At 38.6% G+C, this 13,141-nt stretch overlaps 1 protein-coding gene across 7 annotated transcripts in view; it reads right to left on the bottom strand.

The window, feature by feature from the left end:
* LOC146320528 (uncharacterized) overlaps window positions 1–13,141 on the bottom strand; it is a 50,666-nt gene that overhangs the window by 2,445 nt on the left and 35,080 nt on the right. For 2 of the 7 annotated variants that reach the window (XM_084728809.1, XM_084728812.1), the window contains exons 10-17: window positions 9,705–10,235; window positions 6,867–6,955; window positions 5,731–5,934; window positions 5,445–5,624; window positions 4,877–4,976; window positions 4,427–4,558; window positions 2,598–2,684; window positions 2,168–2,266 (exon numbers count right to left, since the gene is read on the bottom strand). In XM_084728809.1, coding sequence (XP_084584935.1) covers window positions 2,168–2,266; window positions 2,598–2,684; window positions 4,427–4,558; window positions 4,877–4,976; window positions 5,445–5,624; window positions 5,731–5,934; window positions 6,867–6,955; window positions 9,705–10,235 — 1,422 coding nt within the window. The other 5 variants (XM_084728816.1, XM_084728811.1, XM_084728810.1 and 2 more) reach the window with 5 other exon arrangements.

Raw genomic sequence — 13,141 nt, 5'->3', positions numbered from 1 at the left:
CTTGAAAGTGGAAGTGTTCAAAGTCAAAGGAGTAAAGCGCAAATGCACTGCAACGCATTGGGTGCAAGTCATTATTTTACCACACACACGCTTCTTGTTCATTTGTTTTGTATGGTTCTTTTTACAAGCACTGGATTGAGGTCAGTTTGTTCTTTTCAGACTTGACACATGCTTACTTGCACAAAGCATAAAGACACAAAGGTACAAGACATGCCCCATTAGATAATGAAAAAGGTTAAAGTTTGAATTAGATAGCTTGAATGTTTCCGCTTAAGAGACTTATATCTACTTTATGCATTAGCAAGTGTGTACTTGTGGGGAGACACTTTTCCCTTTTTACACCGTGTATCTGCATAGAAATGGCTACATATGAAAAATCATACACAAAATCTAATACATCACATTTTATATAATTTTGTATTACACACACACACACAGCTACTCAAATCTGATTGGTCAACAGAGAGGCAAGCCCCTTCCAGTGTGCCCCACGGGACCTACTTCAGAAAGAATATGTCACGAGTGACAAATGGTTTTTTGACCTGTTTGAACTGTGCCACAAATTACTGATATATCAGTTTGCCATAGGTTTGGCTTTATGTGAAACCGCTCAGTCAACTGCAGGATGTCTCGCGCATTATACATCATCAACACAAATATTGTTGTTCATTGTAATGCTGGATGTCCTAACGTGCTCCGTGTATCAGCAGACAGGCTGAGCGACACGTTGCTTGGTTTTTTAACAGTCATCAGCAGATAAATTCTTCCTCAGCAGTGGTGAGCTCCGTGGTCAGTGGGAGCAGCCCTGTTGGGTAATGATGTTGTTCCAATTATTCACAGGATATTTTGATTATGTACCCTCTGGCAGTTCGTTTTCTGCAACGCACAACACATTTAGTCTAAAGGCCTCTGTGCTGGCTCTCGCACAAGCATAAACAAGGTTTAACAGCGGAGTCATGAAGATGCCAGCTGAAAGTATGCGGGGGGGATTGGACTATCATGTGGCATTACTAGACAGTACAGGCCAAGGCTGGCTGGTTAGCCTGCTAACTTCAGTAGATGCAAAACAATTCACAGACGCATTTGGCATGATGTAACCTAACTGTTTCTTTTACACGTTCCGTGATGTTAGTTAATTTTTTAACATCTTAAATTTAAATTTTGGCCATATCTTACACATTGCACTTTTAAAGTACTGCACTTCATAGTCTGTCACACCGTAGGAATATTTTGCTGCCCAGCCTGTGCTGCTGATCTGTATAGTCCCCAGGCTACCGCAGGGTGTATTTATTCATTAGGTTCCCACTAAAATGTCACAGATGAAATGTGAAATGAACCAATTCACAGGGAAAGCCATATCAAAGACTGAGAGAAGTAAGAAAATCAACATCTGGCTCATTTTATGTCCAATAAAGAGACAGCCATAGGTCAGTCAAAGGTTAGTCCCAGCATAAGAAAATTCAAAGGATTTTTCAGGGAAGATTCTACAAAACCAGTTGACAAGTACAGGCAGGTAAGATGAGTTACCTCATGCATGCAAATTTGTGTATACCCCTCTCCTCGTCATACCTTGGGGCAGAGTGAGAAATGTATAAGCAGGCCTAAATTAGGCATTAAAAGTTTGCACTGTGTTGTGTTTGTGTACCTTTTCCAAGGAGAAATTCAGTGTGTATTTCTGCTTTAAAAAGGTATTTGGCTCTGTGATGTGATTACAACAAAAATCACAGTTTTTGCCGTTGACAATAGCCTTTAACACAGAGGAAAGGCTAGACAAAACTCACAAAAAAAAAAAGAAGATATTTGCTGATCCAGACATAACATCAATCGTGACTCATGCCTCCCGCTATATGACATAATGTACATACTGTATTGGTCTATGTATTTTTTGTATTTTCTGTGATTTGACAAAACTGTGGAGGAAGAGAGACAAAGTTTGATAACATGGGTCACATGCCACTCTATGGGGACTATGATAGCAGGCTGGCACCCAAAATAAATAAAAGGGCAAGGTTTCCTGATATGTATTTGGCTTTTTGGAAAGCTTACAATACAAAACAATGGCAAACAAACTGGTTTCACATATAATATGTTTCAGATTGTCTTATTTACACTTTGTGTTGCTACCAGTGCAGATTAATTTAATACATATTTATACAAGCGTACTCACTTGACAATGCTGGGTGGAATGTGAACATACTCCATTGGGATGATCTCTCCAAGCTCCTGCAGGCTATTCACATACTTGATTTTACTGCTGAACTTGGAGCTGCAGAAAACACAAATCATATAGGTGTGTCTCAGTAATGTGCTGATTGAAGTAGTGTGATGGCATAAACTAGTTCCTGGTTATTCACTGTAACGCTGTAATTGCAGTGTTTTTTTTTTGTTTTTTTTTAAATAATTAGGAACATAAAGGATAGATAAACTGGATCTATAATAGTTAGTTATTTCCAATATGTACTGGTAGCATGGATGTAATTAGAGGTAGAGTACAATGTGTACATTTTCTGAAATTAATAAGACCTGTGCCATCCTGTCCTGTATAATGTCTGTTCTGCAGTTTAGTGCCATCTAAATGTAAAGTACAATAATGAGACCTTATGAAGGGTCTGGTGATTCCCAGCAAAGTCCGTATGAACCAGGAAGGATGGACAATGATGAACATCTTAAGGTTTTTCTTCAGTCTGTGGGAAAAGAGGAGAGGCATATGTGGTGTAAAAAATAATTCACTTACTATTAAAGGTTAAGTAGGTAACTTTTATATATATAAAAAAACCCCATCACATTTGCTGAAGCTGTCACTATACTCTGACAGTAGGACATGAATTGTAGGAGTCTCTAGCCCCTTTTACACAGCCTGTTCAAATGCTTGCCATCTGTATGAAACTTGCAGAGACGGAATGGGAACAAGGCGCCGTTGAGTTACATGTTCACAGTTATTAGTGATTGTGTGATTGTGTTTTTTAATTACATACTTATTCCATAAACAGACAGATCATCACATAAGTCAACCTGTTTAACGTAACTGTTGCAGAAGTGATGCCCTGTTTATTCAGGATCCGCCAAAAAGATATGTTATGAGATTATGAGGTTATAAACTCTATGTGTGATTACGTAAGCGCAGACGAACAGGACAGTGTTGTTGTGTTCCTCCTTGCCTCTTTTTCTTCCTCAAAGCTAGCATGCTGTTATGGGACAGCTTTATAGCAGTGTCCTTTGGTTTAGTGCAAAATAAACAAAGACAGCATAGAGGCAAGCCTTCATTGTGGTGATACTGTGTGATCCCTGTTTAAAAAGGCTTTCTAACTGTGGTGGCTCGGACTGAGCTTCAAACCGAAAATATCAGTACCCGATGACCTCAGAATGAGACTCAAGAATTAACTGCTGTTCTTCAGATTAGCCTACCTTAAGTTTAAGTATTAATTATTAACAACGACTGCTTTAAATGTTAATTATTAACTATTTCTACTGGCAGGTATAAAGCACACGTTAGAACAGGAAGAGAATGACAGTGATAGGCAGAGCGTGTAGTTTTTCACAATTAAGTTTTTGGGCTTTAGAAGATAAAAACAGCATGAGTAGTCTGATGAACACAAAATAAAAATCAGATGATAACCAGATTTGAAAGGGGGATGGCAGCACAGTGAGCTCTGATCCCACAATGCATTGCGTTACATTTCATAGACTCAAAGACGATCTAGAAGAGTCAGGAAGCTCATCTTACTGCTCACTATGGAATAAACTAATGCATGTTTATCATAGGGAGTAGTTAATGATTGAATGTGGAAGTGAGCAGTAAATTATAGTTAATTATAAGTTGCAGTCGTTCAGTACAACTTAACCTGTTTGACCACTTGCTGAGCAAAAAAGGCTTTTGTTTATCACAGTGAGTTAGTTAGTAAGCACTTATGACAGTATGGCTCCTACTGGCCTATCTATGAAACTGTTGATGAGTAATGATGGAACTAACGTCCAAAGAGAAAGATTACTTTTTTATTCACATTCCCTATTTTCCCTCAGTATTTGTTTATTTTTTTTTCTTCCAAAAAAAATGTATTTGAAATTCTTCTTTTAAGTCGTCTTCTTTAGAGCTTTTAAATAATAAAATGGTGTTGCATGTAATTGAAACTTAATTTCTACAGTGTGATTCTCTTGGCACATCACAATTTGATTCAATTCCAATTCCGATTTGATTCAGAAGGCTATTGATGCAATTTTAAAACGATTATTAAGTGATAATAGATTGATGCGATAATAATATTGAGAACCGTTTTTTAAATTTCTGATTATTGACTTAACTATCGATTCATAATCTTTCAAATGAGAATCACGATGTATTTCATTTATGTGGTGTGGAAACATGAATGCTTGTGTGTATGAAACATTACAGTTCTATTATGTATCACAGTTTATGTGCACACATTACCTTCTGTCTATCATTTGGTAGCACTTTTTCATCCAGGTAAAGCCAGGCATTCTCCGGCGAGGTGTGGCACCATTGAGGTAAACAATCATGTAGTCTTCTGCCACCATTAATTCCAAGGTACTTATTACATACCTACATACACAGAGTGACATTAGAAAATACAGCAAGACAAGAATGTGTTAACACATAACTAACAAAAGGAACACAAGAGTCAAGCCTTATTCCCCAAGATCAGTGGCAGAATCATTGGTGGTCTTGTAGCCACAAGAATGTGTGCAAGTCTCACTAGTCTGGATCTAAAATCTTGATTAAAGCCTTGCCAGAAGAGTGAAGACTGTTATAGCACCCATGTTTCTAGCATGAGATGTTCAGCTAATAATATTATGCCTGTAATAATAAGCTTTCCACGTGACTTGTTTGCATGTGCAAATATTATTTATATTTACTTACAGAAAAAGGTTTTCCATTACATAATTATAATTGTCACAATTGCTGTCTGGTAGGAAGCATGCTGCAAACACGATGATGGCATTCTGTTCAGCATAATATCCTGAAAAAATATAAACAAAGAAAAGACACTCACAGTGGGTCTCACTTACAGCACATTTGTACATGCTTTAATCCTGTATGAAACTGTTTTCTCAAAAGCATTTGAATTTGCCAACAGTTCTTTTGTCTTTTTTTCAATCTTATTAATAATTGGAATTGTTGACCAGTAAGTCAACATTCTGTTAATTATATAATTTGCAGCTGGTTGACATTAACATTTATAGAGTACTTAACAGCAATGTTAAGTATTGCTTGGAATGCTCAATTAATAGAGTGTTGTATTTACAATAGGGTTCAAAGCATAAAATCATTAAGTAAATGTATGACTCTACAAAATAAGGGAAAAATAACTGAAATACAACTGAGAGCATCTAGAGTGCAAGCATCAGCTTTGATTAAATGATCAAATGCTGTAAAACATAGAGGAGAAATGGGTGGGCACAGAGTTTAAGCATTTGTGTTTGCATACCTCCGTGAGAAATGACTCTTTTGTAAGGCTCTATGCACTTCATATCAATGCGATGCTCCTGCTCTCCAATCACCACACTCCTCCACAGCCTGCTATCCCTGCTCTCCTCAGCTGCTCTGTGTCCGGCGATGGCATCACTTGACGCTGCTCCTGCATCCAGATTGGACTCATCCGAGTCCCCTGTTTGTATATGAACATTAAGTTTTACATTGCAAGTGTCCCTGTGTGTCTGTCCTGAGTGAACATTTAGGCAGGTTTGTGGTGTGTCTTCAGGTGTGTGTCTAACCATTGTCAGCCTCATCAGGTGTGTCCAGCTCATCTATGTTGACATCCAGGTCATCACCAGTGTCCAAGGCCTCGTCCTCTGTGTCCAGGGCGTCTTCTGAGAGAAGGGACCCCTCACTGTGGTCCAGTGACACATTCATTGGTGGTGCTGCCAACTTTCTCCTTTGATTGGACCCGCCTGACAGATCCACAGAGGAGGGTGGATCTGGTCAAAGACAGAAGTTGTAATTTTTCTCTTGGTTTTTTTGTTTGTTTGTTTGTTTTTTTGTTTTTTTTTTGTTTTGTTTTTTAGAGGGGTTGTAGATCTATTGTTCCCCCTCATGTGAATATGATTTAAGAGGTCTTGTTCTTGTTTTTGTTCTTACTTCTATAGATTAAGATAGTGATTCCCAACCTTTTTCCCTGAGGCACCCCTTTTTATCATTGAGTAAACTGATAACCTTGACTAAGTGACATGTTTTATGTATGATATTTCATATTATATTCACAGCATAACAACTGATGACTTATATAATTAACCCAAAACCTGTAAGAAGTTTGTGCAAAACAAGCAAATTGGATGAATGAAGTTTACATCTTAAATAATATTCTAAATGGTAAAGCTGAGACATAGGCCTACTTTATATTTTTAAATATAGGTTTAATATAGGTTCTTCCACTTCTTAAAATCAAGAAGGCCTTGCGACCCTGTGAAGCTTTGGCTGGGACCCCCAGGTTTGGAACCACTGGAATAAGATCCATTTAGGTCTTGTCCTTAAAAGAATTTATGGAACTCCCCTGACTAATCCGGTAACAAGGCCAAGTCAACATTATATAACATTTCTAAGCACATGATTTTTTTTTGCAACAGATGACAGGACTCCAAGCTGTTGAGTTTCTATATGAAAAAGACATTTGTCATTAAATATAAGTAAGCCTCCAAAATTATTCTTTTAAACTGTTAAAAAATTCCTTAAACCTCCAGAAAACATAAAACATTTGTATACTGTATTGATCTTATAATTTACTTTTAAGCCTTATACGTCTAATCTTTTTACATATAAGGTGCAACAAAAATCATCAGCACACAAATAAGTAAATACTATTTCTTAAATAACATGAGCAATATACATTTAGTTTAGCTTGCTGTTTATTTACCTTCTCTGTTATCCATCTCCTCAGCAGCTTCCTCACTGGAGGCCATTCTCATCATCATCCCTGCTGCACCTTCTCCCTGTTGGGAGTGTCTGCTCATAGGCACAGAAATACAATAATGAGCCACAACGTAAATTATCATTGCTATCATCACTGCCACCATAGGCACAGCTACGCATAGTATTGGGGCAAACAAGCCAAAGAAAATCATCTACAAAGAAAAACAATCTAACTTTTCCCATGACATTGAATGAGGAAGAGTTTAAAATCTGTTCAGTTGACTCCGGACGTAAAAGATTACAGAAGCAGACAGAGAAAAGCGACTCACTGCTTCATTCCCAGGCTGCACGTGTGGGCTGAGGAAACAATACTGAGCAGTGTTGCTACCTCCCCCCAACCCAAGCCCCTCTAGCAGACTCTGATTAACATAAGGCCTAACAATAGAGAGAAGCAGTACAGAGAAACCAGCAAACATGAACACACACGCACACACACACACACACAAAGACACACACGTACCCATCTCTGTCAGGACACCTACCTTTCCCTCACTCTGCCTTCTCCAGAACCACTCTTTCCACAATCAAGTCACATGACCACTTGATTATGGAAAGATCTGCTGTGTACGTACACAAATGCACACACACACACAGTAAAAGACAAGGGAGGGTATCCCAAAGAGGGGGCGGGTCATCTGAATTACAAAGTGGGGCAAAACAAGTACCATGATGCAACTGCTAATGAGGAACAATTAAACTGCAGTGTACACACACACCCAATCGCGTAGAGGGGTGTTTACATCTACAGTTGTATCCTGGTTTTGAGCATTATCCTAGTTTTAATCTTATTCAGGATAGTATGCTTATAAGGAGGATGTGAAATCCAGTTATTCATATATCTGTATTCTTGATTCTATCCGTATCTGAGCATGAATGTGCAGTTGTATCTTGATCTCTCACCATCTCAACCAACAACAAAAACATTTATCATCAAAGGATGTCCAGAAACCAGGATAAGGTATTTACTCGGCTTAGTATGCTTTCTACTGGAGTCCTCCTGGTAGCATGTCCAGGTTTCTCAATACCAGGATAAGACCTTTTCCAGGTTTCTGAAACCAGCATATGACATTTACGTGCATAAAACATAACCAGGATACTCACTGCATGTACACACATATACATGCACAGCACTGAAAATTGATTCCAGAACATGATTTCTGATTTGGACTTTTCTTTGAGAAAAAAATAATATCTTGGGTGACACATAATGTGAAAAATGACAGCTTTGGTACAAAGAAAAAAGCACTGTAAGTTATCTTGAGGCTTGATTACAGTTTTACATTGATCTGTGCTGCCTCTTTGTGGTAAAAGACAGTAGTGCAGCTCTTAAGCTTCGAAAAACCTTATGCACATCCACTGATCAGCTTTTAAGAAAGACCGATGAAAGAAAACATTAATCTAGCATACAGTGACTATGTTTGCATGCATATAATATTAGAATTTTGCCCTTATTCTGAAAAAGACAATTCCTACCTAGCTGTTTATATGGATAATGAAAATAAATATTCCACTAATTTTCCCATTTATATGCAGTCAAGCATATTCTGATTATGGAAAACTGGTATGGCTGCATAGTCTTGAGCCAGGTTCATTCTTTGTGCCAAATAGTACTTTGTCAAAGTTTCCCAATGGTGGCAGACTTTTTTGACCATGGGAACACAGCCCCTATCTGTTATTTACTCAACCATATTCAACCAAAAAAGTTTAATATCAGTGATATTTGTGCAATTTCAAAACTGTCAGTATCCAAGTTTTTCATAATACATAAAAGCTGGTGTGTTTTAATTTCGACCAAAAATGTGGGAATTGCTTCTCCACTGGCATCTCTACCCCTGCCTTGTAAACTGCAGTAAAAACCCCAATTGAGATACACAGGTCCAAAGAATGCTCCTAAAACATGAATAATACAGGCATATCCCACATGTCTTAATTATAAAATATTAAATTCAGAATATGGCCTAATTCAGAATATACAAACAGAATAGGCTGTTTACATGACCTGTATCAAATTCAGAATACTGTCATATTCTGAATAATAGTGGAAAATTAGTATTTATATTTATTATGTAACATAACATAGCCTTGTTTTCTTGAGGCTAGCTTGCAATGGGGATGAGTCTACCAGTACTACATATTATTAGAAACCACTAGAATTTAATCCACTAAATCCAGACATGATTTAGAGTATGTAAAAAATACTCTGTACTCTCTGTCATCTGTTATGATGAATATTTTGTTTAATGTGGTTTTCCCACATGAGAACTAAAAAAAAGAAAAGAAAAGAAAAAAAAAATCAGAATCTGCCTTTGTGTACCGCTGCTTGTGTCAGGTTGCTCAGTGAAAGACCAGTGCTTAGCAAGATGGAAAACATCAGTGTAAAGTGAAACAGAAGATTCAGTCATATATATCTGAGCCTCAGTCCTGACTCAACTGAGAGTCTGTTGTACACCAAAATTACCAGACAAATCAGAATGGAAAGTGTGTTGTTAGCTTGTTAGCTTGTAACTTACAGTGGCTGACACTGCTAACTCTCTCTGTACTGACAAGTTTGCTCAGTGCTGGAGGTTTCAGATTTCTTTGCCCTCGTAAAGCATGTCAGACAGTGAATGGCTTTCAAATTTGTTATCAAGCTTGCATGGATCTGTTTGAATCTCAGATTTTAGTGAATGCAAAGCCGTCTCCCCCTTCAGTAGAGGGATGTGATCTAGTGATAAACTTCACAGATCTTTAAGTTTTACAAAGTGCTGAACCTGGTGAATCAAAAGCAAAATTGAGAGCTCACCTTTCCAGGAGAAAGTGAATATATTCCTCTGGGACGTACCGAGCATGATCTTCCCTCTCAGGGTGGACATCTGATTGGTAGAATTGTTGTCCATCAAACTGGTAATGAGCATCATCAGACTCATACTGACTCTGGCCATCAGCTTGATACTGAGAGCACTGGAGTTCAGAATTGTCCTCTCCATACTGGCTTTCAGCTCTATATTGAAACTTGGAATCTGGATCACCCAAGCTGTACTCAGCATCAACTCCAGGCTCATAGTAACTCTCAGCCTGCTCAGATCCGTACTGTGCAGCTGTGGCATCAGTTGTAAACTCAGCATAGACATCTGTGGTGTTTTGCTGGATGTTAGGTTTGGTATCTACGCAGGCTGGGTGGATGCTCTGGTTTTCGGTTCTTTGGTCAATGTGGTGGTAGTTGTAGCCATATTGGGTTTGACCCTGAATTACATTCTGACTTCCTGTCCACTGATATGCAGCATTCTCGTTGGTTGGCTGGGAGGAAAATTGTGATGTCATATCTTGGTGTCTTCTTTTTTGGGGAATAGGGGATGGGGGATTGGTGCAGAGGAGAGAAATTCAGAGAGGACTGTAAATATAAATGTATACAGTGAACCTGGTCTAGATAGACCCTTTTCTATTTTGCACAAGTTTTGTTGCCACCATAGGTTCTCCTACACAATGGCAAAGGAATGACTTGCCATAATCTGCCTGTGATTAGTTTACTCTGACATTCTCACCCTAATCCTACCAGTCTCATTCCTCATGTCTAAATCTACCTCATAACCAAGCCAACCAATGACGGCAATGAATCAGAGGCAGAGTAGGTAGCTCATTTGTTCACTATCCTTGGTGAAAAAAAGTGAAAGGGAGAGTGAAACAAGGTGTTTGCAATTTGCAAGGTCACCAGTAGATAAATCCTACACACTGGTCCTTTTAATATCTGAGGCACACATTAAAGGGATAGTTCAAAGTAAAACCTACACTGAAACAACAGAAAAAAAACTATATGCTTCCATACAGCTCATCTGGTGTAATCCAAGTCTCCTAAAGCCCCGACATGCCATTCACTTGCACACGCACACTGTCACACCACACACACCCAGTGCAGACAGTGTGCGTGAAGATTTAGGCTAAAAACATGGCGTAAATTATGTTTTTCAAGTCATCTTGGCATGTTGGGGCATTAGGAGACTTGGATTACATCAGACAAACAGTATGGAAGAATTCTTTTTTTTTTTTTTTTTCAGTTGTTTTTTACATTTGAAAACTAGTCACAGTTCACTTAAATTGTTTGGGAGATTCTGCAAAGCTATTTTCCTGTAAAACTCCAGCAGTGTTTTGTGGACTAAAGAACTAAACCCGGCCTTCAGTCGGCATGAGGGTGAGTAGATAATGACTGAATTTACATTTTTGGGTGAACTATCCTTTAAATGTATCCTGTGAGGGTTTTGATCACCAGTGACACAGTAGAGCGATGTGTAGGTCCATGTTTCATTTCTGTCCATGCTATAATATACATTCCTGCCCTTATCCTCCTGATCAACAGGTGGTGCTAATATGCCAGAAAACACACTGCCCCAGCAGAAAAGGGCTGCTAACATGGAAAACATTGACCTAAACAATGCAGGTTTCAAATGTTTAAAAACAAATCTGTTTTGCAAATGTTTTGTGGAGAAAATTAAACATGTTTGTTAAGCCTCAAGGACTCACACACTGTGTTCTGATGAGTAACACTGAATGTTAACAGTTTGTTTACAAGGAAACTCCACCGGGTACAATGTTTTAATCCACAAAGTCATTCATAAAACCATACCTTGTAATACATGTCTGCAATAATAAAAGGTGAATAGTAAACAGCCTGCTTCATAAAAATATGCAAAAACAAACAAGCCACATAAACAGAAACATCTTATGTATTCTTCATAACATAAAGTTAAGGCTGCATGGACAAACTTTTATTGTTTGATTCACTGGGTATTACCTATGCACACACACTCACACACAGGCTTGCATGCACTCACACCCACACCTTGTAAGAGCGCTAGGGGAGCTGTTTCCATTAGCTGTGGTGGGGCTCCAGCTGTAATGAGGCAGGTAATGCATATTTAATGAGGCGTAAACAGATTTATAAACACACACACTGAGCTGCAGATCAAAGCTGGCTGCCGAGTATGTGAAATACACCCACACCCACATACACATGCACATTTAGTTTGTTTTTAAACTCATACACACATGCATATACATATAATCTGTTTCTGTCACTGTGCTAATATTCATTCTCACATCCTCTCTGTCAGTCCCAGTCTGTCAGTCACCCATATAACACACACACTCACACACCCCACACACACACACACACAGATCATCAGACTCAATTCCTCAGGAGGGCCTTCTAGCTCAATTTTGACAGTCTGCTCAGTGATGCTAATATTCCTCTGACGTACAGACTCCCAGCAGATAACTAAGGGAGAGTGAGGGGAGGGGTGGTCGGCACGTGTGTGAGTGTGTGCAGTATATGCACATGTGTGCACAGGCATATTCATTCACCGGCTGTTAGCAGCTTGAGAATAGAAAGTCTGCTGTGAAAAATAATGAATTAAATATATTACATCTCTCCCTGATAGCTTATCAGCACAAAGGAAATTCTCTTCACTTCCACTGTATTGGGGTGAAGGCAGGAATCTCAGAGACATCAAAACGTTAATAATGAATAATAATAATAATAATAACACTAATAATATCTGCATGTCTAGATATATGCAAGATATTCATAGGAAAATAGGAAAAGCTGGGAAATGTCAAACATTTAAACTGGATACAATGATTTGCAAATCCTTTTCAACTTGTGTTCAAATTAATGCAGTACAAAGACAAGATGTTTGATGTTCAAACTGATGTCCCAGAAATATGGGACAGGGGCAACAAAAGATTGGGAAAGTTGTGTAATTAATACTGTAAGAGGCAAGGCTGAAAACCAACACTGAATGCCCAAGACCTTTGACCTCACAGGCAGCAGTGTATTAAAAACCCACATAACTGTATAAAGTATACTACTACATGAGATCAGGGACTCTTCTGAAAACTGTTGTTGGTAAAACACTCTGCATATATGTCTTTGGAAGTCATGAACATTGTGTCCCCTGAACTAGAAAAGGACTATCCAGACTGTAATCAGTTCAAAGTTCAAAAGCCAGCCTCTGTGATGATATGGGGTTGGCACGGCATAAGCAACATCACATCTGTGAATTGCTGAAGGGCACATACATGTTTTAGAGCAACATATGCTGCCATCCAGACAGCGTCTTTTTTTACGGACACCCCTGCTTACTTTAGCAGCACAATACCAAGCTACATCCTGCATGTGTTACAACAGTGTCAGCTATAAGATTTGGCTTCATAGTAAAAGAGTTTTGAGTACTAGACTGGCCTGCC

The sequence above is a fragment of the Lutjanus erythropterus genome, chromosome 10, assembly GCF_056507025.1.
Source record: "Lutjanus erythropterus isolate fLutEry1 chromosome 10, fLutEry1.hap2, whole genome shotgun sequence".
In the NCBI taxonomy this organism is placed as follows: Eukaryota; Metazoa; Chordata; class Actinopteri; order Lutjaniformes; family Lutjanidae; genus Lutjanus; species Lutjanus erythropterus.
This window is presented reverse-complemented; position numbering and strand designations above follow the sequence as displayed.